We start from the raw sequence: 23,435 nt of genomic DNA on the forward strand, positions 1-23,435 counted from the left end.
TTGTGTATTGTTTTTCACTCAGGGGGGGAAAAAAAAACCTGTAAGATTCTTGGTGTCAGTTTTAGAATACTATTGACTTAAGAAGAAAATGGTGTTTTTACAATTGTAGCGATACAGAAAATCCAGAGCTGCGAGCCCTTCTGATTTCAACATCCTTTCAAAACTCAACCCCAGGTCTGTGCAGGATTGTTAGATAGCAGTACCGACTTGGGTAAGTGGGACGTGGAAATGAGGTATTAACATCCCACAAGTGTTCTGAAAAGGCTTTGTGGTTGGCTTTGATTTCTAATATTTTGGACTTTTTTAAGAGAATGAAAGCTAGCTACATTCTTCTGAGATAGAATAATTTCATGGTGATATTCATGTGCAAAAATTATGCTAACATCTCAATCCAGATACCATTTGGCCCCAGATTCTGTCTTCTGAGGAAAAACAAGACCCCAGGGGATTCTAACAGGTATCCTTCCTAGCAACCATAATTGTTTCTACTGAGAAAAATAAATTTAACTACGTACCACACAAGCCACTCTCCTCAGGTCCTGTCGTGTAATAATAACCCCACCGAGTTGGTGTTGTCACCCCCAGTCTGCAGAGAACACTAGTGAAGCCTTTCGAGGCTAAACATCATGCCAAAGGCCACCTATTATAGGTGGCAGAACTGAAATTTGGGCTTGTGAATTTGAATTTGAATTTGATCCATTGACCCTAAAGTTCCCATTCTTTTCCCTTTGTCATATTGCTAGACTATGGTATGCAAAAGGAAGAGGTTGACACAAAAGGAAAGAGAGAGAAACAACTAAACAATAGATAGGAGAAAAAGAAAATCTAAGTACATGTTATACAGTGTTACGGTGCTTCCACACTGAATATTAATGAAAAAAAAGTAACAATAGAAATCGTAATTGGCATTGATCGAATGCGGTATACTGTGCGTTAGTGAAATACTTAGCTCACGTTGTCTTGTGTTCCCTACCACTAACAACAACCTTGGAAATTAGGGGGCATTACCCACATCATACAGCAAAAACTGAGCTAAAGAGATGTTAACAACTTGTTTTATCGTTGTCTAACATTTCAATAAGTAAGGACACGAAAGCTCAAATCCAGCTATTCTGGGCCCAGAGCCTACCCTCTTATCTCTCGTGCTCTGTAGCAGAGATAAGCTGCCTTGGAAGTGCTTGTGAACGGCTTCGTGTCAGACTGCGCTGTTTTATAGAGAGAGCTCACGCTCTGCCAGAGACTGCACATGTCCTATGGTGCCAGAGAATATTTTGGTCAAGTTTGCAAATGGCACTGAGTGGGAAATGAAGTCGCCCGCTGAGTGACACACAGCCGAGAGACTGTGCCACCCAGTAGCGCTTACAGAGTTCGCTTCCGAACGTAGAGGGCCTTTGGCGATACCGAGCTTCCCCTGTGGAAAAAGACCTTGGGAGTTTACTTAGTGGTGAGTTTTATCTGAGCCACTCTGTCAACCCCACCGGACACGGACCTGAGATATCTTGTGCAGGGCTCTAGTTCCAAGGCCTCGCACAGTTTTAGACACGTGGTGAGGGCTCAGTAAATGGAATGGATGGATGGATGAAAATGTAGCATGGATTTTAAAAAGCTCTGATTCTTTTAGGTTGCATTGACAGAAGTAGAGAGTCCAGAACAAGGGATGTGTTTGTCTGGGTCAGATGCTAGTTCAGTCTGTCAGTAGTACTAGGATATCATTTCCGCATTTGCACACCGTGAGGTCCAGTGTCAAGAGGACTTAGAGGAGTGAGTGGAATAAAATGCTACACTGGCGAGCAGGGACTGACAGTTCAGGTAAGTGACTTCTATGTGCCAGGCATTATTAAATGCTTTCTAAGTCTATACCGTTTCTCGGAATAACCGAGGTAGCTCCGTGCTATCATCCTGATTTTACAGAAGGGAAACTGCAGGCGGGCTGGTGAATGTACCCACCCAGGCTCACACAGTCACTGAACCACAGTCTGTTAAGCTAAAATGCCCAAACTCCTCCTGCTTAACTGTCCTATTATCTATATAAAATCTGTAGATGTTCAGCCTGGGACAAAACACTGCTGCGGGAGGGCCGACACACTAGCCTCCTCTCAGGGCTGAAATCCAGTGATGCTACCGCAGTTTGCGGCTTCTCAAATATTAAAAGAGCCATAAAGTAGACCATGAGCAAAGTTGCTCTGTGTGGTCTGCGGGTGGAGGGGAGAGATCCCTCCCCATCCCTGGGCATGGAAATCGCAGGGAGGCAGATTACAGTTCAGCTTGAGGCAGAATTTTCTAATGATCAGATGTATTTAACAACGGAGGGCACCACGTTGTAGGGAAGTGAGTTGTCAAAGATGTTTAGACAAAGGCTAAGCTGCCACCAGGATATGCAGTAACACCACACATTTAAATTTAAATTAATTAAAATTCAATTAAGTTACATTAAAAGTGGTTCTTCAGTTGCAAGTGCTCATTAATCACATGTGACCGGTGGCTCCTACTTAGTTGAGAGCAGAACTTCTGTGATGGAAGAAGGTTCTGTGGGACAGCATTGCCGTAGAGCGGGCTCAAGGGAAGATTGGACCCCAGTCCCTTTTTACTTTGACATCTGTTTCTGTGAACAGTTCCCCTCAATCAGCATGTTTGACTGAATAGCCAGCAGTTTTGTTGTATCTGTTATACTGGAATGGATGTTTCGTGTTTCTTACTGAGATACACCCCAGCCTGTGCGTCTATGCAAGTATTTTGATGTGTTCATTAATCAGCCATGGGTAAAATTTTTGGCCTTTGGAGTCACTGCTAACTGGATAGGTATCCCCTGTTACAGAAATTCAGGTGCCCAATTGGCCAGTACTTCATGTTTCCAAAGAGGTTTCTTCCAGTTCTGTTTTTCTATGTCTCCATTATCATTTCTTTTCCTTTTTGTAAATTGGTCACTCCCGAAGGAAATGAATTTGATAGCAGATTGTTGGAGATTAATTACCTATGATATGCCAAAGCCACTTCATAAATGTCAGTGCTGAGGAATCCCCTAGAGAGAGAATTTTTAGATTCAACTGGAAATTAATTGTAATTAATAGAATAGGTTAATTCATTGTAATTATTTTTAAGGCTTTCGGCAATGAGTTAATTCCCCAAGATCCACATTGCTCAAAGTGTCATGGAGAATGCTTGATGAGAATGTTCTGGTACTAAACCTTAACCCTCTGGAAAAAAAAAAATCCTACTTGTCTTTCCTTCTGGCTGAGTTTCTTCAGAAACATATTTTGGTGGCATTTGATTTCTGGAGAACAAAGGAATCCCTATAAGGCGGTGCATACACACACGCAGCCCAGATAGACTCTGCTCGTTGGAGAAAGGGAAAACAAAAGCCTTTTGATTGTGCCTCGTTTTCTTTGGAAGTATGTCTCACTTCAGACTAACAGAATGCCTTTGCTTTTGGAAGAAAATGTAATGGAACTGAAAATTGAAGAATCTGGGCCTTTTTCCCTTTCCTAATTATTTCCACTTGACTCACTTAATCTTGGACGATTATTCAATCATATCTGAAATGAGAAAATGACGGGAGTAGAATTTCCGTCTCTTGTTTCGAGAGCTTATAAACATTAACAAAATAGTCTTGAACAAAAAACAAATACAAATCACAATTGACGGTGCCTTGTTTTTATATATTAGGAAAAATCCCTGCATTGTTGGAGAAGCAGCTCAGGTTTCCAAATGTAGGAACCTTGTCGAGCCTTGATGGGTGATTTCATTATTAACGTTGAAGAACTATCATTTGGAACACATATTTTATAATGGGAGATTGTACAGAAGCTAAGGAGCCAATGTGTTTACTTGCACCTGGATAGGCTGAGAAACTAAACCTGAGAATGGGTCATTGAAGCCCAGGATCATTAACACTCCAAGACTCACGGATTGGTTTTGGAGACTTGGAGATGTCTCATTTCCTCCTAGTTCGTCCATGAACCTGACTGCATGTTCATGAACAGAAGGATGTATGCAGCCCTAAAAATCCTAAGAGCTAGATCAGGACTCCATATGCAGTAATACTTCCTGACAATCAGGACTGTCTAAAGTTGAGGCTTAGCGCCAAGAGGAAGAAGCAAGTGGCTCACTACTACCAGGAGTCAAGCCGAGCCTGAGAGCCCCTTAATAGGGTTGCTGTAGGGGAGTCATGCTGACGATGAAGGTTTGGCCCCAGTGGCCCCTGAGGCCTCTTCGAATGCTGAGTATTCTCGTAAATTTGGGTTTTGTGTTTAACTTGGACTCCACAGATATGCTTTTAGCTTTATCCATAATGGCCCAGACCACCCCACTTCCAATAATCATCTGTTTACTGTGCCTCTGGTGTCTGGGAGGAGCGGGACCCAAAGAGAAGGAAACAGTGTGCCTCTGAGCATCCCGTGAGTGCCGCTGTGGGGCTCTGTGCATTCCTGAGCCACATCATGTGAACTTTGGGATGTTTACTAAGTTGGGTGCTCCTGGAAGCAGATGGTGAGCCAAGGGTTGAGGTGCGTGTGAGTTATGAAAGAAGCGATCCCAGGAGAATCTGGGAGAGGAATGAGGGAAGGGGAAGAAGGTGGGCAGGAGGGACCCCATATGGGGTTCTGGAGATGACGCACGTCTCAGAGTTTGTCCCACTTATAGGCAAACGGGCACAAGTGACTGATTCCTTTGTGCATTTGGGTGGGGAGTGATCTGCTGGCTGTTGGCTGTAAAGGACACAGAAGCTGGGGGACAGGCACACCAAGGCTGGGGGAGGGGTCAGCACAGAGCTAATCAAAGGGATCAGAGGGGATCTGGGCAGAACAGTAGCAGCCTTTGTGCCATACTTCTGATTATCTGTATCTTTTCAAAATCTCCATGAGTGGAGGTCCTTAAGACAGGACCACATGGTATTTTTTAGACACAGCCACATACCACTAGAGATTGTAACTTCCTTTAGATAGAGCATCATGTATCATTCTTACAGATCTCATCGGCGCTGTGTGTTGTATCCCCATGCCGGGCCCTCCCTGCCAGAGGCCCGGGGAGTTTTGAAAGTTTGAAGGGCAGTCAGTCAGCCAGGTCCTCGTGGGCTTTATAACACAATTGTGCAGATTAAACTCATCACAGGAAACAAAGCCCCAAACACAGGTCCAATCACAGGATTGTTGAAAGCAAATATTCTGCAGCCCTCCCTGCACCATGGAGGCCACTGTGGGCCAGCCTGGTCAGAAAAGATTCCACTCAGGAGGCAGGCCACAAACTGGGTCTTGGATAAGCTGCATTGGGAGAAGAAAGGCCATCCCAGGCCGAAGGGGTGTGCAGCCGACGATGAATGGGATGCTTGCCAACAGCAAGGCAGTCCTCTGTGAGCTCTCCTTCTAGAACTGTCTTCCTCTTGATAGGCACTCAGCTCATTTCCCCAACTCCTTCAAGTCTTTGCTTGAATATATCTTTCCAATGACGCCACAGTTCTCCCCAGCATTCCCGGGCTAGTTACCCCTGATCTTTTTTCTCTTTTTTCTATAGCAGTTACCATCTTCTATGAAATTTACTTATCTGGTTAGTTTGTTTGCTGTTCAGTGCCTCTAGAATGTGAGCTCCTCAGGGGGCATCTTCTCTGCTCTGACTGCTGGTGTATGTCAAGCCACTAGAACAGTGCCTGGCATATGGTTGAGGCCCAAGAAGTATTTTTTTTCAGTGAATGAATGAGAAGGGTACAGAAGAGCTACTCTGGAACTCGTGGGGTTTGGTTAGGGCAGCAGAGTTGAACAATGGCAATGCCATTCACCTACTGCGGTGTAAGGCAAGGTCCCCGGTGCTGTGCGACACAGCAGCCAGCCCTTTAAAGTAGATGAACTGGTGATAAGTGGGTTCAAATGTCACTTCCTTCTGTAAAGACCAATAAAGTTTCCTTAAAGGGCAAGTTCTTTGCTGTCTCCTACGGGCTGGTGATTAGACAGTATTGAAAATTTTTTTAGCTCTTTTTATAAACCCGCGAAAGAAGACAAAAATCCAAATTGTTTTTAAGACACAGATCTCATGTAACCATTTCTCATGATGAGGTCTGCAGGGAGACATAATAAGAAATGGTTACATGAGGTCCGTGTCTTAAAGACAGTTTGGTTTTTATAATTCCTAATTTCTACAAGCCATTTCCTGTTCCCCTAACCAGAAAGATCTCAGCTCTCCTCATCAGGATTTGTAGAGACCAGTGGCTCTGAAAGTATTGTCGCTAGACCAACAGCGTCATCGTCACCTGGGAGCTTGTTAGAAATGCACCCCAGACTTGATGAGTAGCTCTGCAGCAGGGCCCACAGGTGATTCTGCTACGTGCCCGGATTGGAGAACCGTAGTTAGAGATCATCCCCCATTGGGAAAATTTCTATCTTCTTTACATTCTTAGCAGCTGAGAAGATGTTGAAACATACAGTACGTAATTTGTTGTATATAAATAGTTGGGTTTCTTACTCCAACTATAAAACTATCATATGGAAGGACATCCCTCCCAGGAGATCCTGCTATATCCTCCTGCCTCATCCTTTAGATAATTCCTGGACTAGAGAAAGTTTAAGAGCCATAAATGATCTGGAAGGCCCTTTCCTGGTCTAATAATCTGGGAGGGAGAGGATAATACTAAACTTACACATCATTACTGCATTCCTATGCGTATGGCCTTCCTTTGGAAATTACGTATAAGTTCCCCAAGGCTTGTTTGATTTAAGAAGCGCTTTCTAGAACCATGCCTAATCCCAGAGAAAACCAAATTAACGTTCCCCACAAAGTCGTATGAAATCACACTCTCAGAAACCATGAGTACTTGTTGAAGCTATGGAAGAGTTGCCTGCCTTTGACTCCGGGAATGTCCATGGCCGTGAAATTCCTTGGAAAGATGGCATCAGTACTGATCATTGTAAAACCCTAGAGTAATAGAAAGCAGAGAGACGTTCATGTCCATGCTCAGTAGAACATATGGGCCCCAGATCACATTGTAACGATGAAATATAAATTAAAAGTGATCACCAGAACTCATTCGAAGCCTTGATTTTTTTCCAGTTTTTCTTATGCGGCATGTGTTAGGTTAGTACCAAAATAACAAACATACCTTCCAAAAGCCCTGAGAGGGTTAGCCATTAATTCAGAGGGTCTTGGTCAGAGATTGCAATGTGGCAAAGCTGAGGAAATTGAAATGTAATTATGGCTAGCTCACCACATGTGTTAAATGCTCTTTCTCTAATACTTAGGGTCACTATGCCATTTTCATATTCTTGGACTAAGACCTGGACATGTGTTGTCTCTTTACGGAGCTTGCTGAGATCCAAGAAACGCTAAAGTTACAGAGTAGTAACTTACTGATGTTTTGTTGTGTGTCTCTCGTTTTCTTTGTGATCAGAGTATGGGTCACAGTCATTGTCTGTAGAGTGCTGGTGTAGTCAACATCTGGCTCTCCAGATGAAAAAGGCCCAGTTTGTAGCATTTGCTAATTTCCATGGTGTAAATATTCTCATCATGACCAATTTCAAGCTCTCAGTTTGCCATCACTGCATGGAAAATTTGGGAAACATACACACGAACGGCACTCTTGGATTGGTGCGAGCCAGCTCCAGCACATCACTGGAATGTGAAAAATTTGGAAAGCAGGGGAAAGGATTAAAAAAAAAAAAAAACATAATATTGCTGCTGGGAAAAAAAATCAGTTTTAATACTGGATTTTATAATGCTTCCTTACAGTATTTTGTCTGAGTGTTTTATATAATGATCATTCTGTATGTATAATTTTGTGTTTTGCTTTCATCTTTATGGACTTCGGTTTAATGGTTGCATAATAATCCATCAGATTGATGTGAGATCATTTATTAGCCCTAGTTGGACATTTAAATAACCTTCCCTAATTATGGATATTGCTAGAAATAATGCTCTGTATTATTAAAACATCAGGTATAAATCTTCCTTCACCTCTCTGGCTGTTTCCTTAAGACAGGTTCTAAGATGAAATGATTTCAGTTATGGGTCTTGAAGCAATATTCCCAGATACCATCTAGAGAGTTTGTGTCAGTATTCCTCCTACCACCACCAACGCTTATGAATGCCTCTCTCACTGTACCTTCACCACCACTCCCTTTTTAAAGGTTTTGTTAGTCTGAGAAGTTTTTTAAAAAGTTTTGACTTTGCATTTCCTTGCAAACGTGCTGAACATCATTTATTCTCATTTCTATTTCTACTTTGTAAAATCTTTGTCTTCATATCAAGGGCTGCACAATGAGGCAGTCCCGCCTCACACAGAAGGTAATTTCCGGGCTGGAGAAGGTTTAAAAGCCTTCGGTGATCTGGTGGGCCCTTTCCTGGTTCTAAGGAATGGACTCTTCTCACATCGCTGCTTCCATCTTAGTTCTCTTCTCCAAGCCCCAGGCTTGTGTCGCTCTAGTCTTACTCTTCTCAGACCATCCAGATAGGGGGGTTCTTCCCCCACGTATCTGCAAGGCTCCCACCCTCCCTCCTTTTGAGACTCTTTGCAAGAGCCCTCTCCAAGAGGCTTCGCCAGCCCCTCTGCCTAAGGCTGCAGTGCCTCCTGTTCCAGCCGTCTCCCTGCTCTGCACTGCTCTTCCCCACATTATTAGCTGCTGCTGACATGGGATATTGTGCCCTGTTCACCGGCTGCCTCTGGAGTAGAAATTCTATACGGCAGTTGTCCTAGAGCCTGGAGGAGCATCTGATGCTCCATAAATACTTGCTGGGGGAGTTGGTTTCCTCCAGCCATATATCTGAAGGCTTAGTTTTGTCTTGATAAAAGCAAAATCAATGCATATGCTGTCTTTAAACACGGAAGATGCTAACTATTTGCAGTATCTGTAACAAATACTGTTCTATGTTTTTAAGGTATTATGTTTTTACAGAAGCAGAAAATTGATATTTTTCTGTCCCTAAACCTCTCATTGTGATTTTTCCCCATTCTAATTACATTCAAAATTCTTTTTCATAAGAAGATCAGATAACTTTTGGCCTATTCTTTATTCTTACATTTTTATGGCATGATTTTTTTTACATGTAACTCTTTATTAAGAATTATTTTGTTATTGTGATAAAATGAAGATCTAAATTAGGTTGGGCTTTTTTTCCGTGTAACTTACTGTTGGGGTTTTGTGGCTGCTAATGACATGAGTCTTGCTTTTAATCATGCTCCGTCATATTTTAAAACTTAACCTATGTATTTTCCTCTTATATACAGTCTATAGGCACCAAATCTCAATGGATATTTCTCAGTTATCTCCAAGACATTTTCCGGTCCTATGTCTGTATTTTAAAAGCACCTTCCAATCTGGACCAAATATACTTGAGTTTGTTTTTGTTATCACTACAAGTTCTGATAAGATACAGAACAAATAAAAGGAAGTATAATAGGAAACTGGGTTCCCAGAAGTAGAAACATCAAAGACTGAAGTCCAGTCCTCCTCTAGCTGCGTTTTCTGGAATCATCTGCCATTGGAGAAGTCCCCATCTTATTGATTCTCTGTTAAGCCCAGTGCCTGATCCACCGTCATTGCTTAATAAACACTTGTGAATTGAATTGCATTGAATCTTAGGGCGTGATGCCTTTCCTGGGAAGTATTCCGAGGGACAGCTTTCCTTTCTCATGTGTCTTCTGTTTTCTCCTCCTCTTAGTTGCGGTCCAGTGCAGAGCTCCATCCTGACCTGCTCCCAGACTGCCTCGCCGTGCAGCCCCTGCAGTCGGCCACCTCCCCGCGCGATACTGCTGCTGATGGGGCAGTGGGACATTCCCCCGCGCCTGGGCCTGACCTCTATCCAGGTAACCACAGCAGAGGCCGCGTCAGCTGTTCTCTGCTAGGCCCTTCGCTCTGGTTCAAGGGAACGCTCACATGAGAACATTCTCATGGGTAGATCATCTGTATTTTGCTTTCTCGATGAGCTGCAAGTTGCCCCCTCCCTGCTTCCCATCTGATTCCTGAGCTGAGTTGGCAGCAGACTGTTTTTTCTCATAAAGAAACACAGTAAAATAATGCATTAGCTCTCTTAGTTCTGGACTACTGCCAAAAGGCCAGTGCACCCGGCTCTCCCAGGTATCTTAAATTTATTAACTTGATTTAGACCCAAAGGAAATGTTTCCCCCTTACTCAAGTAACAGGCTGCATGTGGATTTCTTAATGGAACAGTTATTGTCATGTTTGCATTTCAAAAGGAAGCCCCAGGTCTCTAAGAAAAATCTCACATCAGTCAGCCACCTTGTAAGAAGGGTTTGTCAGCCACTGGGGGGTAGGGGGGGATGGGAAGGCACTCCCAGACCAGCGTCCTTCTGCCTGGGTTTGAAGAATAGGTGATTCTATATTTGGAAAATTTCATCTATGTAATGAAAAATAGGAAAGGATTAATATGCAATTAGAAAGTTATTTATTTTCATTTACTTTGTTAGCCTGGATTTTTGTGCCTTTTCCACTCTCTATAATGATTATGTACTTGTGCAAACATAATTGGTTGTCACCCTCACATATGGAAAGCTCTTACTGTCATGCTATGAATATGAAAGCAAAAGTCCCACCAGCTCCACACTCCAGACAATGGGGATTTTCTATTATCTATGGATCGCAAGTCCCACTGCCACCCCCATCTGATTCCAGAGCCAGGTTTTGGCAGAAAACTGGGTTTTTTCTTTTTAAAAGTACTAATAAGCCATAGAGAATTAAGAACTTACTGATGCATAACACTAGAATAGGAAAAGCTGTGCTTGTGTAACTTTTTTAAGTCAACAGTTCTCAGCTGATCCCAATGCAGGGGAAAGGGCATTAAGCAAATGTTTTTTGTTTTTTTTTTTTTTTAAAGATTTTATTTATTTGACAGAGATAGAGACAGCCAGCGAGAGAGGGAACACAAGCAGGGGGGAGTGGGAGAGGAAGAAGCAGGCTCATAGCAGAGGAGCCTGATGGGGCTCGAACCCATAACGCCGGGATCACGCCCTGAGCCGAAGGCAGACGCCCAACCGCTGTGCCACCCAGGCGCCCCTAAGCAAATGTTTTGAGAGGGTTTGTCATCAAGACATCCTTAATGTTGTCCCACTGGTGGTGGCCCTTTATCAGTTGCTCTGGGAACTTTCTCTTAGAGACCCTAGGAGATCTGAAGGGCAGACCAAATCTTATAGAGGCTTTGAGAGCAGGTGCATATTCACACATGAAATATACCAAAGCACAATGTTATCAACTCACATAAATATTTTGTATTAGATATATACATGAAAAAGCGTGACTCGTTTTTGTTTGCACATATGTCTGTTTGATTTGCCAAATATTTGATATATGAACATTTATTCTAGCACATTTAATTAACAATCAGTTTACAGCAGACTATACAGCATTTCCCTGCTTACTGCAGTCCAGAAATCCATGATCTAACTAAAGACCTGGTGCCCAGCAGTTAAGAGTCACAGCTAGCCAGACGGGATTGAAAACCGGCCCAACATCTAATATAGGTAGTTTATGGTAATGGACTAGTCTTACCGCGTTTACCCTTGGAACTGGGTTTGGGAAGCCACGATATCTCTATCTGTGGAAAGCATTAGTACCTTCGCTGTGTGTGGCCTAGAATGTATGGCTGACTTTCAGAATTTAGGAGTCACATTTGTCCTGGTGTGTGTTTAGTACCTCTGGTAGTGTAGTTCAAGTTTTATAAGAGGTTTATGTTAAACCAGCTTTGTCACTCCAGACAGATTTCCTTTTTTTGTTCATACACTTTTTTTCTGTATTTGGTCTTCAAAACGATCATGAGCTCTTAGCGTTGAACCTCCAGCTGTGGCAGGCGAGCTGCCACAATGGGCAAGGAGCCTAAGCTGTCCCATGTCAACAGAGCATCTTCAGACTGACTGGAAGTTTCTGGGACTCTGGAAGCATTTGAAGCAGGCAGGTGGCCATGCTGTTGAACTATGTTCTTGGAATTTCACTTCTTGAGTCAGTGTAGAACTGCAAGTTTACGTTGCCTACTTCTTTCTTTTTCCTCCCTCCCTTGGGTCCTATTTTACTTTCTTTGTTCTTGCCTTTTCGAAAAATTGATTAAGTTTTCTGTGTCGCTGAATACACAACAAACCCAGAGCAGAACAAAGCAGGGGGAAAAACAACAAAAGAAAAAATGTTAAATCTTCCTGCTGAAGTTCTAGAAATGCACATGCCAGGAGTGCATGTTTCTACCGGTTTCAGACCTGTACCAAAGATCTATGGAAAGAAGCCAAATGGTGAAAAATGCCAAAGGAAAATGAAGCTGTTCATCAGTTAGTTAAATGTAAACTCCGAAGTGTTAAGGCAATTTGACAAAGATTAAGACTTGGCTAAATGGTAAAAGTACTTGGAGCCATTCCTTTTACCTTCTGCTACACAAAGTTGAGAAAATATTTGTTTGATGATTGTCAAGCACTTATACTTCTAAGTGCTAGTAAATTGATTTATCATAAAAAAGTTTGGATGGAAACCTGTTGAGTCAGTATGGATGGAGGATCAGAAGCCGGTTAGCTATAGGCACCAAGATATTTTAGAAGCCATATGATTGAAGACTTGTAGTTTGAAGAAGTCATGGTTTTGAAATGGAAATTTTTAGTGGCTTAGTAAATAACAGTTTGTGAGATTCCAAGAGAGGGATAGTTTGCAGAGCACTAAGGAGAACAGGGAAGGTGTCATTTCTGACACATACACATCTTACAAGTCTCCTAACGTGCTGGCTTCCCTTACTGAGACCGTTTTCAGTTGATGAGACAGAATTTGATTGGAAAGGGTTGCCGGAAAAGGCTTCTATTTCTGTGGAAGGAAATAGTGCTCCAGGTTCAAGCAGCTAAAATATCACTTGAGGCTATGCTGGGGACTACTTTAAATTGAGGTGTTTACTTGCCTACTATTCTGAAAATCCCAAGGCTCCCCAGACCCGATCCTGAGCTAACTTGAGAGCAATTTTATGCCCTAATGGAAAGGCCAGGACAACGATGAGCAGTTCTCAAGGATGGCTCACTTACATTTTCTGCCCTTTTGTTCAGAAGTTCTGCACCCTAGATATCTAGATAATGCTCCAGACTAGCCTATAAATTTGGGTGATTTATCTGATCATCTGAGGGAGAAGTATTTCACAGTTGGCAGACCAAGGTGGCCACTTTTGAGGCTTAGTGCCCATGCAGAAGGTCTTGTTGGCTTCCTCGATGAACCAAATGGAGCTGATGAGCATACAGTGAGTGAGTCTGCAATACCATCAGAGTCTGTTCGTTAACAGAGAATGCTGTATGGAAGAGGATCTGTCCTGTGGTGGTCACAAAACTTATGGCTCCTTCCAAACCAAAACTGCTTACCAATTCAGTAAACCATGACCTTTGTAAATGACCTTAGCCGTGAATGCATCATAGAGACCAGTGCCGTTGAGATGTTCAAGTCCCACGAAACCACCCATTGAGTGAGCAGCTCATGCAGCTAGAACAAGGAAGTATGCAAGAGTTGGGGGATTTTATTGGTACCCCTTGTTTTGAGTTATAAAATAATTATCATGTTTTAGATCTTGCGAGTTCTGTTGAATTATTTTTACTTTGAATGTAACGTTAGATTTTTCAGGAGGAAATATAAGTACGATGCTCAGATATTACAGAGAATTGAACAAAGACAAAAAAAACTTTTTTTAGGGCAGGGATTTTTGAAGTCATACATTGTCATTGCCTTCCCTTCGCCCTCATTACTGGGAAATGAAGCCTTCTCTCTCATAATATCATCACATTTTATAATAAACAGCACCATATTAAATCTATGCAAGATTTAACATACTTCATGAAATAGTTAATGTTGCATTTTAATGTAATTTATGGTATATGTATTAATACATTTTCTGTATTTTTAAATTGAATACACTTGCTATCTTGGGGCGGCTTGAAGAGTTGTAGGGGTTAGAAGTAATTTTATATAAAAGTGTCTCATATAGTCTACTTGCAAACAGTGGTTGTTAACTTAGGGACTTTATTAGAAGGTTCTAAAGTGACATACTAATTTCCCAGTAGGTTAAACTTTACAGAATTGTGAAGATCAAACAACATGATCTACATAAATGCAAGCGTACAGCATTATAAAAATGCAATAGATATTTCTTGCATGATCTTCAAAAGCAGTGATTTGCATAGACTTCACCAGAGGTGAGAAAGGGACAGAAGGACTTGGACCTGGTGGTGGCCAGAAGGAGGCAGACACTGGGCTTACAGAAGTGATTTAAAGGGAAACATTTGGCAGTATCTTTTCCATGTCCCTTCTGACATTGCCTTGAACTGCTGCTTCAGAACTGAACTGTCAGAATCTTGTATTGTTCTTCACATCCCTTGTATCTGTGGTTCATCTACCAAGTTGGATTGAGAAATCAGTGGGGGTGGGGGGCGCTGGGTGGCTCAGTCGGTTAAGCATCCGACTCTCGGTTTCCTCTCAGGTCATGATCTCAGGGTCGTGGGATCAAGCACCGCGTTGTCAGTCTCCCTGCTCAGTGAGGAGTCTGCTTGTCCCTCTCCTTCTACCCCTTTTCCTTCTTGTGATCTCTCTCTCTCCCTCTAAAAAATAAAATCCTAAAAAAAAAAAAGAAAAGAAAATCAGAAATCAGAAAGGGCAGCAAGTTTTCTGCTCTGCTCTGTTGCAGGCACTGATAGCTTTGACCTCTAGCTTTCACCTCCCACGGCCCTGAGCCAGTCCATTCGTGTGCATTGGATCACCTGGAAAACCTGGGAAAATGCAGATTGCTGGGGAGCCCCACTCCCAGAATTTCTCATTGAGTACATCTGAGTCAGTCCCAAGAATTTGAATTTCTGCCAGGGATTTTTAACAAATTCTCAGGCGACACTGGGTGCTGCTGGTCCAGGAAACACACTTTGAAAACTACTGCTCTGGATCATAAAATGTGGGAATGTTCTAGCAAAACATGATCTCGGTGTGACAGGTGGGAGTTACAATAAGAATTGCCCATAATTAACTAAATGGGGGGGACCTTTCACAATGTGTAGATAGTATATCAAATCACCACAATATATACTTGAAAATATCTTACAATCTTAACATGTCAGTTATACCTCAATGAAGGTGAAATTTAAAAAATAATAATTGGAAAATTGGAGCAAAATTTATACTTGAAAACCATGTGATGGAAATTTGTCCACAGAAGACAATTTAATGTTATAGCCAATATGCCATATATTTACAATGAGAAATAAATAATGTTGCTCTGGTACTTATAATTAAATACTTACAAAGATAATAAAACTGAATCAAATAGTGAAAAAAAAAATGCCCCGTAATATGTTTCTGTTTCTCATTACAGAAAACCTATCAATGGATATTAAGCTCCTCTCCCCCCACCAGTGTTATAATGGCATTTCTCATATTTTGATTAAGAGTGAGATCTTGTAGCTACCCAACTGAAGAAAATTAAAATTGTGATTCCCAGCCAGCACAGGGCACATTTGTATGTATGCAACTAATGTTAATGACTTTATATGTTTGCAAGCTGCTTAATTTGGTGCTTCAATTTCCCATATCCACTTACTCCCTTGTATTCATGTTAGTTTTTCATGCAAGATTAAGCTGAATTATTCAGTTTTATAATATGTACAGGTTTTTGCTGTAAAAAAATTTTTTTGTGGATGAGCAAAAATTGTTCCACACCTTGTGGAGAAGTAAAGCTGGGTTGGTTGTAACTTTATTCCCATTGAGCAAAGTCTTGGTTATCTTTACACTGTTATTTCTTCTGTTCTGATTTGATGTTATTTTGCTAGTATTCAAACGAGTGTGAGAAAGAAGGGTTGCATGTACTTCCAAGTGTACCCACAAGCAGGTCTTGGGAAACAGATGGCAAGACAGAGAATTCAGGACAGAATTTCTGGAATGAGGAGTTAATAGTTTCGTGATTAGGAAGTTATGGGCCAGATTTCGGGGTCCAAAGTCCTGACTTTCCAAGGAAAAGGAGAAATAGGTAGATGTGTGTCTTTCACGTGAAGAATAAAGGGAAAGTGGGCATTTTCAGGGTGCTTGTCGTTCACATGGTGAAAGTTCATTTTTTTGACGCTTGTCTTAGCACTGAAAATAAATGTGACTATCGTAAAACTCGAAAGTGAAGGACATGCCTGAATCCGCTTGGATATTACTTGCTGCATTTTACTGTTAACAGTAATAAGAAAGCGTCTTGCAGGCACTGAGTAAAGAGGGCATCGTGGAATTGGCTCATTCCACGTGACCGAAGGCTGGCTTTTATCGTGTCTCCCGTACTGTCAGACAGCGGCCTGCCCCACTCAGTTGCGTGGCCACGGCTCACAACATCAAGGCCGCCTTCCCAGCTGGCACCAACACCTCAGAAGTTAGGGCTTCTTCCTTAACGTCATATCAGTTTTCTTAGGAAGTGCAGAGGAGGTGCTGGCTTTCATGACACCCTTTCTGGTTGCTGCCTTGGCCTCACCTCTTGACCTCCAACCCTGGTCTCTCTCCATGTAGCTGCTCATGGCCGGTTTCTGCTGGGTCCAGCAGCTCTGTGAACACCTAACCGTGTCCCCAGGGGGTTGTGGATTTATCATCTTCGCCGCAGCCTTCCCCTGGGGGTTCCATGAGAGTCCTAGGTCCCCCCTCTAGGAGGGTCTGCAGAAAGCGAACTGTGTGTTCACTATTCAGAGGAAAAGGGGGACAACTCTCTTCAGCATGAGTAGGAACTTGCTCCCCAGATGGGCCCACAGGGGTGCTTGTCACCTTCTCTGAGAAATGAAAACCGTAATGCATCAGCTGCCCCTGTAGACGTTGTGTGATTGGTAAGGATGTAAGGTCCATAGTTCTGAAGTTCTGAGACAGTTTGGGGTTATATCTGTACGAACATGAGGAGGGACAGTATTTAGTATTCTCTTTTCTTAGGTCCTATCATTGGCCGTGTTTTATACAATACCTCTGACCATCTGTGTAGCAGTGTGTGCTCAGGTGGAACATTTATAGGTGGGAATGTTCCTTCTTCTCCAGCTCAAATTCATTTCTCTCTCCCTGAGGTTGGTTGCTGGGTTTAATGACATACGGAGTGCTTGCAGTAGTCCTTAGCACACCGCAAGTGTTCGGCATCTGCTAGTTATTGTTGCTTTTATCCAAATACTAGGAAACTGTCTGTTAGAGTTTTGTGAAGCAGGGAGGGAACAGGTGCCCAGCATCATCCCTCACGTCCATGTAGGAAATGGGGACAGTACAGAAGCCTGCACAAGTGGGGGATTTGATCAGTGTATTCAGTCGTTCACATAACACTTTTAAGTCAAGGAAATGTCCTGTAGGTCTCTAAAGAAAAACAAATTGGAATCAGAAGCCCATTACCTGGGTGGCAGTGCCCCAAAAATCACAATGTCAAACTGTGTCTTGATAAGTATTACTTTTTTTTAATTCAAAAATAGCATGTTTTCTGTTCATTTTTTGGGGGGAGGTAGTGTGCAATGGCAGGAAGGACGTGGAGCTAGACCTGAGCTCCAGTCTTGGTTCTCCGCTCTGGGGAGGTTATTTCTCCCCTTCCATGAGTCGGTGGTAAGAATAGCAGCTCCCGAGGACCACATGGAAGAGTTGGGTACACTCCGTGCAGCTGTCAGGGGCTCCTTCCTCTTCGCTTACAATCACCCCCAGACTCAGTCCATGTCTGTGACAGAGATTGGAACCCCTTCCCTGCATTCCTTTTAGTTCTGGGTCCTACCATTTGGGGTTCAAAAATTGCTGTTTTGAGATCAAGTCTTCCTTTTGAGAAGAATTCAAGTCAAGATGCGAACTCAGAGCTCCCCTATTCCCAGATCCATGAATCAGAAGTTTCGTTGTCATTGCTATGAAGAGTGGAAGTACACACGGGCTGCTCATACAGCGTGCCAAGGGGCTTGGGTGAAAAGAGAGTTTAATCATCAGGGAATTGGTGAGGATGAGGTAGGTGAAGGAAGGAAGAAGTAAGACTAGTGGTCTCACCCAACGCAGTTTTACACCATCACTGTGTCGGCCCTGCTGAGGCATAGCCTTGGTCCTTCCAGACATCGTTTTGTAAATAGACTCTCCAGACCGTCAAAATACACTTATCTGAAAATATACTCTAAGGTGTCTAGAAAACTATTCTTGGCTTATTTGCTTACTTCAAATTTAGTTTCCATAATTCAAAAATATTTCCATAGTCCATAGATGGCTCCATATTTCCATAGATCGTTCTTAGTAGTTGACTTGCAACAGATAATGTATTATGCCATGGGCTGCATATGGCCTGCCTATCTCCTATTTTGCATGGCCTGAGAGTGAAGGATGTTTTTAAGGTTTGTAAATGTAAAATGTAAAAAAGACTATTAGCTTTTAGGTGAGAGCAGTTGTTCAAAGAATTGAGAACATTGCCTCTTTTGAGCAGTGCCTAAAATATATAGTGTCTGGCCTTTTACATAACAGGATTGCCAAATGCTGCTTTCCACTAACAGCTGGGGCATTAGTCAATGACTGAGTGAAATCAGGGAAGCTCGTGGCTTCCATGTATTTGACCACATTTTGTTTTAAAAGTCTACCAATATAGGGATACCTGAGTGGCTCAGTCAATTAAGCATCCGATTCTTGATTTCGGTTCAGGTCATGATCTTGGGGTCTTGGGATTGAGCCCCATGTCAGGCTCCATGCTAGGCAGGGATTCTGCTTGAGATTCTGTCTCTTCCCCCTCCCTTAGCTCCTCCCCCCCAAAATAAATAAATCAATCTTTAAAAAATAAAATAAAAGTCTGCCGACACATATAGGTTCTTTGATCACCGTAGTATTTTAGATTTAGCGGATACTTTAGTAGTCTTCTAGCCCATGGGTTTACAGAGATTTTTATAAGGCCCAATATTTACAACAGGTCACAGCAGAGCTATTTCCATTGAAGGGATCCAAACCCCTTATACCACCCAGCACTCCTATCCTCCCTCACATAGTTTATGGAAGCCCAAATGGAGTGACTCCCGAATGGAATTATTACTGTTTAAGTCTTCACACTGTAAGCAGATGTCTGCAGAGGCAGCCTCGCGCCATGCTGGGAGGTGAGCCCTCGCTGTTGTGGCTGCCCCTTAGGAGGAAGCTACCAGAAGTCAGGCAGGACTCAGTTCTGGTTATGGTGAGCCCAGGGCTGACAGGGATAGCACAGAGAGCAGCCATGGTTTAATTCTACTAAGTTCTGTTTTTCCTAAAAAGAGAAGAGGCTTAAACCCTTGAATATCAAGGATTATGTTTTCTGAGATTCAGGACTCTTGTAGACATACACATTAATGGCCAGGAGAAAAGCAAAACTGTAAAAGATTGAGCGTAGGGAGGATGCTAAAATATACTTTCTACCCAACAATAAGGATACTTGTAATTCCTGTAACTGAAGACTGAACCTTCCAGCCCGCAGGCAGAGAAAAGCTTTTAAACTCCTTAAGAAAGGTTGTAAATGGGCATAATTCATGGTAACACGTGAATGGCTTGTCAGAGTCTATCTATCCATCCTCAGAGTAAACTAGGAGGTAACACTGGGCACCTGAAGGGAAACTAAGAAAATCCTCCACTTTGTGGACAAAGTAGAGAAAAAAGAGGAAAGGGACTTCTCTGGAGTCACAAGGCCACCCTCATCATCTGTGTGGTTTTGCCCAGAGCTGGTGGTCACTGCAGACTTTGGTTCCCCGCTAATAACACAATTCCCCAAAAGGGCTGTTGTGACTCCCATTTTACCTAGCGGGAAAAGGGAGAGGTCTCTTAAGAGAGCTCAAGAGTTGATAAATTAGCCGTTGAGCTGGCTAGAAGAATATTGAATTAAAAATTGGATTGGCCATATGTGTTCCATGTCTGTTTCCAAGAAGTCTCCTCTGTGAAATGATTTCAGAAATTGCATGGAAGGGTGCCTGGTTGGCTCAGTGGGTAGAGCATGCAATTCTCCATCCCACTGTGGTGAGTTCAAGCCCCATGTTGGGCAGAGAGCCTACTTATAAAAAAAAGAAGAAGGAGGAGGAGGAGGAGGAGAAATTGCACGGAAGTCGAGTAGGCGGGATTATCTTGGTAGCATCTGAAAGTGAGAAAACGTCTTTTGTGGTCAAGAAGGTACAGGTAGGAGGTAGCTAAGGGATGAATAATGGGGACCTAGAGAAGCCAGTATTTTTTACTAAAATTGTTTTTTGTGGCCAAATCAGACTTTATTCCAAAAATGGAGATGATGAACATTCCTGCAAGAGCTTCCAGGAATGGCTGTCCACACCTGCACCATCTTTCATCTTTCTTTCCGCTTTCCTGCCCTGTTCAACGTGGGGGATAACGTAACACACGGTGGCAATACTGGGTTTCTGACAGGGTACTCTTTGTTCATATTACCTTCCTGACTTGCTTTGTAACTCACTCTCTGTGAGTGCATTAAGTGGGTTGGGAGGTGAAGGGAAGAAAGAGAAGGTATGAGATTTGAGGTTAGATAAGTCATGCATTGTCTGGAAAGACCCGAGAGGGGCTGCATGAAATGTTGGTCCCAGAGAAGTTGAGCGAGCTGCCAGATGATGCCATTCTACTCGTAACAAAATGTCTTTGTTCTGAAATGCAGATGTTTCAGGAGCTTTTGCTACATGCCGTTAATTACACCTGGTATTTCAGAATGTCTGATGGTAACCTTTGGCATCTACATGGATGACATCAGCCATTATCTGCTAGTCGTATCACAGTGTATTCCAGAAAGGCATGTAAGCATGTGTCCTCTTCCAAATATGAATAGCTTCTTCCCTGGCTGTAAATCCAGCTGCATGATGTGGAAATGTAATTGGGCAGCCTACATAGAAGTTGGGAGCTCATGTGGGAATATCTATTTGTAAGAGAACCTGAATATTCATGTTACTGTCCAGACATCAATACATTCTCATTTTACCTTATTTATTTCTGTTCCCCAGTGAACAGCAGTGCTCTTAAGCTCAAAGTTAATAGGCATGTTCTTCAGAGATGTACCCTCTCTTACCTTAATAGAACGTCTTTCTAACACATTTGTTCATCGGTTGCCAGGTAGCTCTCCCATCAGGTGACACGAGTATGTTTTCTTAGTCTTAGTGCACAGGTGACAGTTACCACTGTTTGCCATCAATTAGCTTGGGGTAGCATGTCAAGGATGTATGGATGGTGTCATTTTATTCTGACAGCCGCCCAAGCTGGTTGAGAAGGGATTGTTTCATTATCCTCTTATCAGTACTGCTGGATAATCCACACTGCCAAGAGGGAGGGGGAAAAAAGACAGGCAGAAAGAATAGAATTTTAGTGATCGGCAATATTAAAATTATTCATGCCTCCGGGAGGAAAGAAAGATTAGAGAGATGACTCTGGGAACCCTTCAGAAGCCCCCCTTTCCTAATGCTGGCTGGAATGTGGAATGCTGCCCCTCACCAGTGGGGGGTGGGGAGGGGAGATGCACATGGAGCCTGGGAGGGGAGCAAAAGGGAACCAAGCCCTTCTACTCAGCCAGTGACCAGGCCAGGAGTAACTGTGGCGTCTCTGCCCTTCTCCAGTGGATGGGGCCTTTTCCCTGCTGGGAACTTCTCCCTGGTTCGTGAATTTGGGTCATGAGAGCACTTTCCACTGAACAACAGTGCAATTAAACTGTTCTCCATGGTGAAACGCCAAGAACCAAAGAAAGTATTGGGGCCCAGATTTTCACCGTTGGGGAGCAAACCTCCCGTCGTCCCCCAGTGTTGGCCATGTCCTTCAGAATGACAGAAGGGAAGTGTTTTTTGAATTCTGAAAATTAACCACGGCCGCATCTTTATGCTCTTGAAGAAACAAATAAAACGAAGTGCTGAAAATGTAAAAATACTTCAAGATAAACTAAGCTTCAAGAGGGACAATTGTGTTGACATTCTAGTAACAGCCCGTTTTCACTCCTTAACGAAACGCAGTCGTGCATGAAAATGACTTTGTTGTTTTTTAAACTGAAATGCGGTATGGGTTGTAACTCAGAGGTGTACATTACCATGTAAGACAAAGGACAGCATTTTAACCCTGTGAGGATTCTCTCACAGACCCTCAACACTTTACAGAAACTTGCATTAGAAAAATTGAACAAACAATGCTTACTATCAGTGAGCATGACGTATTTACTCTTTTGCATTTTAAAAGGACTCCAGTCCATGGTTTATGTTTATATGCATCTCTAGGTAAGAGGTTACATTCGGTGGGAGATTGACCATTTTGGAGCAACATATGCCTTCATTTTATATGCTGTTGATAAGAATGAGTATAATAACACAAATAAGCAAAGAATAGTGACTGTGGTTTAAAAAGCACCAAAACATGGTCCAGGCACTGTGCTAAATGTTTTTATGTATCATATGATCCTCCTCATCATACTGCAAGGTATTCTCCTTATTTAAGATGAAGAAACTGAGCTTAGGTTAGGTGACTTGTCCAGGACACATTGCTGGGAATTGGTAAAGCTCAGATTCAAACCGAAGTCTATCCGACTCCCATTGTCCATGCTTCATTCTCTGAATAACCACCCTGATGACACTGTCTCTCTCAAGTGCCCAACTCCTAGTGAGGCCAAAGGAGTTAACATTCCCACTGCAGTTCAGCTGTTTCTTAACTCCTCCCCAGATTCAGATTTCTTCTGGGGGACATGTGGGGGCATGCAGAGGGCAGGCAGACACAAAGTTGACCTCACCATTTCCATTCATTTAGAAATCTAATTCTTTTTCATATCTCTGTGGAAGCCACCATAGCCTGGCTTCACTGCTTAGCCACGCCTTCTGTGCCCAGAGATGAGCGGCAAACCCCTGCCTCCCCCTGCACACCAGCTACCAAGCATCACCTTGCATTTCTCAGGGTCCCAGCATTACGCTAGCACTTGCTGTAAGTGTATTCACAGTCCCTTGGTAAGACTCATTCCCCCTCTCCTAGGAGAGCAGGCCCGCTGTAGCGGCCATGGCTTTTTTAGCAATCATAAATGACTCCAAATGCACATTTACCATACAAGCTCAGACACAACCAGCCTGCACAGTGAATCTCTGCTTTGTGCATGATTGACGGAGGTGGTGGCCTTTCAGCCCACCACATCGTGGTCACTTGTGGTAACAGGTGCATGTCTGATTGCTCACAAATAACCCCTCCCTGCCTGCCTGCCTTCCCACCAGTAGATCAATATGCCCCTGACAAGCATCTGAAATCTTTTTGGGGAAAAAGCACATTTCCTCCCAGCTGTTTGTTTTCCAAACCAAATAATTTAGTTAACTTGTTGCCTAAGTTAATTTTCAGGGCTGGAAAATTTCTCTCATCCATGCTGAGGTCACTTCGGGGCTTTTAGGATGGACAGAAACAGAAATGGGAATATACTTTTGGCATTCTGACCAGCCTTGCCTTTTGGTGGCTGAAGCTAGCCGTGTGCATTGTGTGAGTGAGGGAAGAATGCCTAGTGACTCCAGTCTTTGCAAATGGAGTATGCAGTATCAGCGCCCTTGGGCCTTCTCTTGA

At 42.9% G+C, this 23,435-nt stretch overlaps 1 protein-coding gene across 1 annotated transcript in view; it reads left to right on the plus strand.

Annotated features, from left to right (window-relative positions):
- The window catches only part of GLIS3 (GLIS family zinc finger 3), a 454,999-nt gene that overhangs the window by 380,453 nt on the left and 51,111 nt on the right, over positions 1–23,435 (plus strand). Inside the window, 1 exon segment of the mRNA XM_034647147.1 lies at positions 9,637–9,781. Coding sequence (XP_034503038.1) covers positions 9,637–9,781 — 145 coding nt within the window.

Source organism: Ailuropoda melanoleuca, chromosome 17 (assembly GCF_002007445.2).
Source record: "Ailuropoda melanoleuca isolate Jingjing chromosome 17, ASM200744v2, whole genome shotgun sequence".
Taxonomy (NCBI): domain Eukaryota; kingdom Metazoa; phylum Chordata; class Mammalia; order Carnivora; family Ursidae; genus Ailuropoda; species Ailuropoda melanoleuca.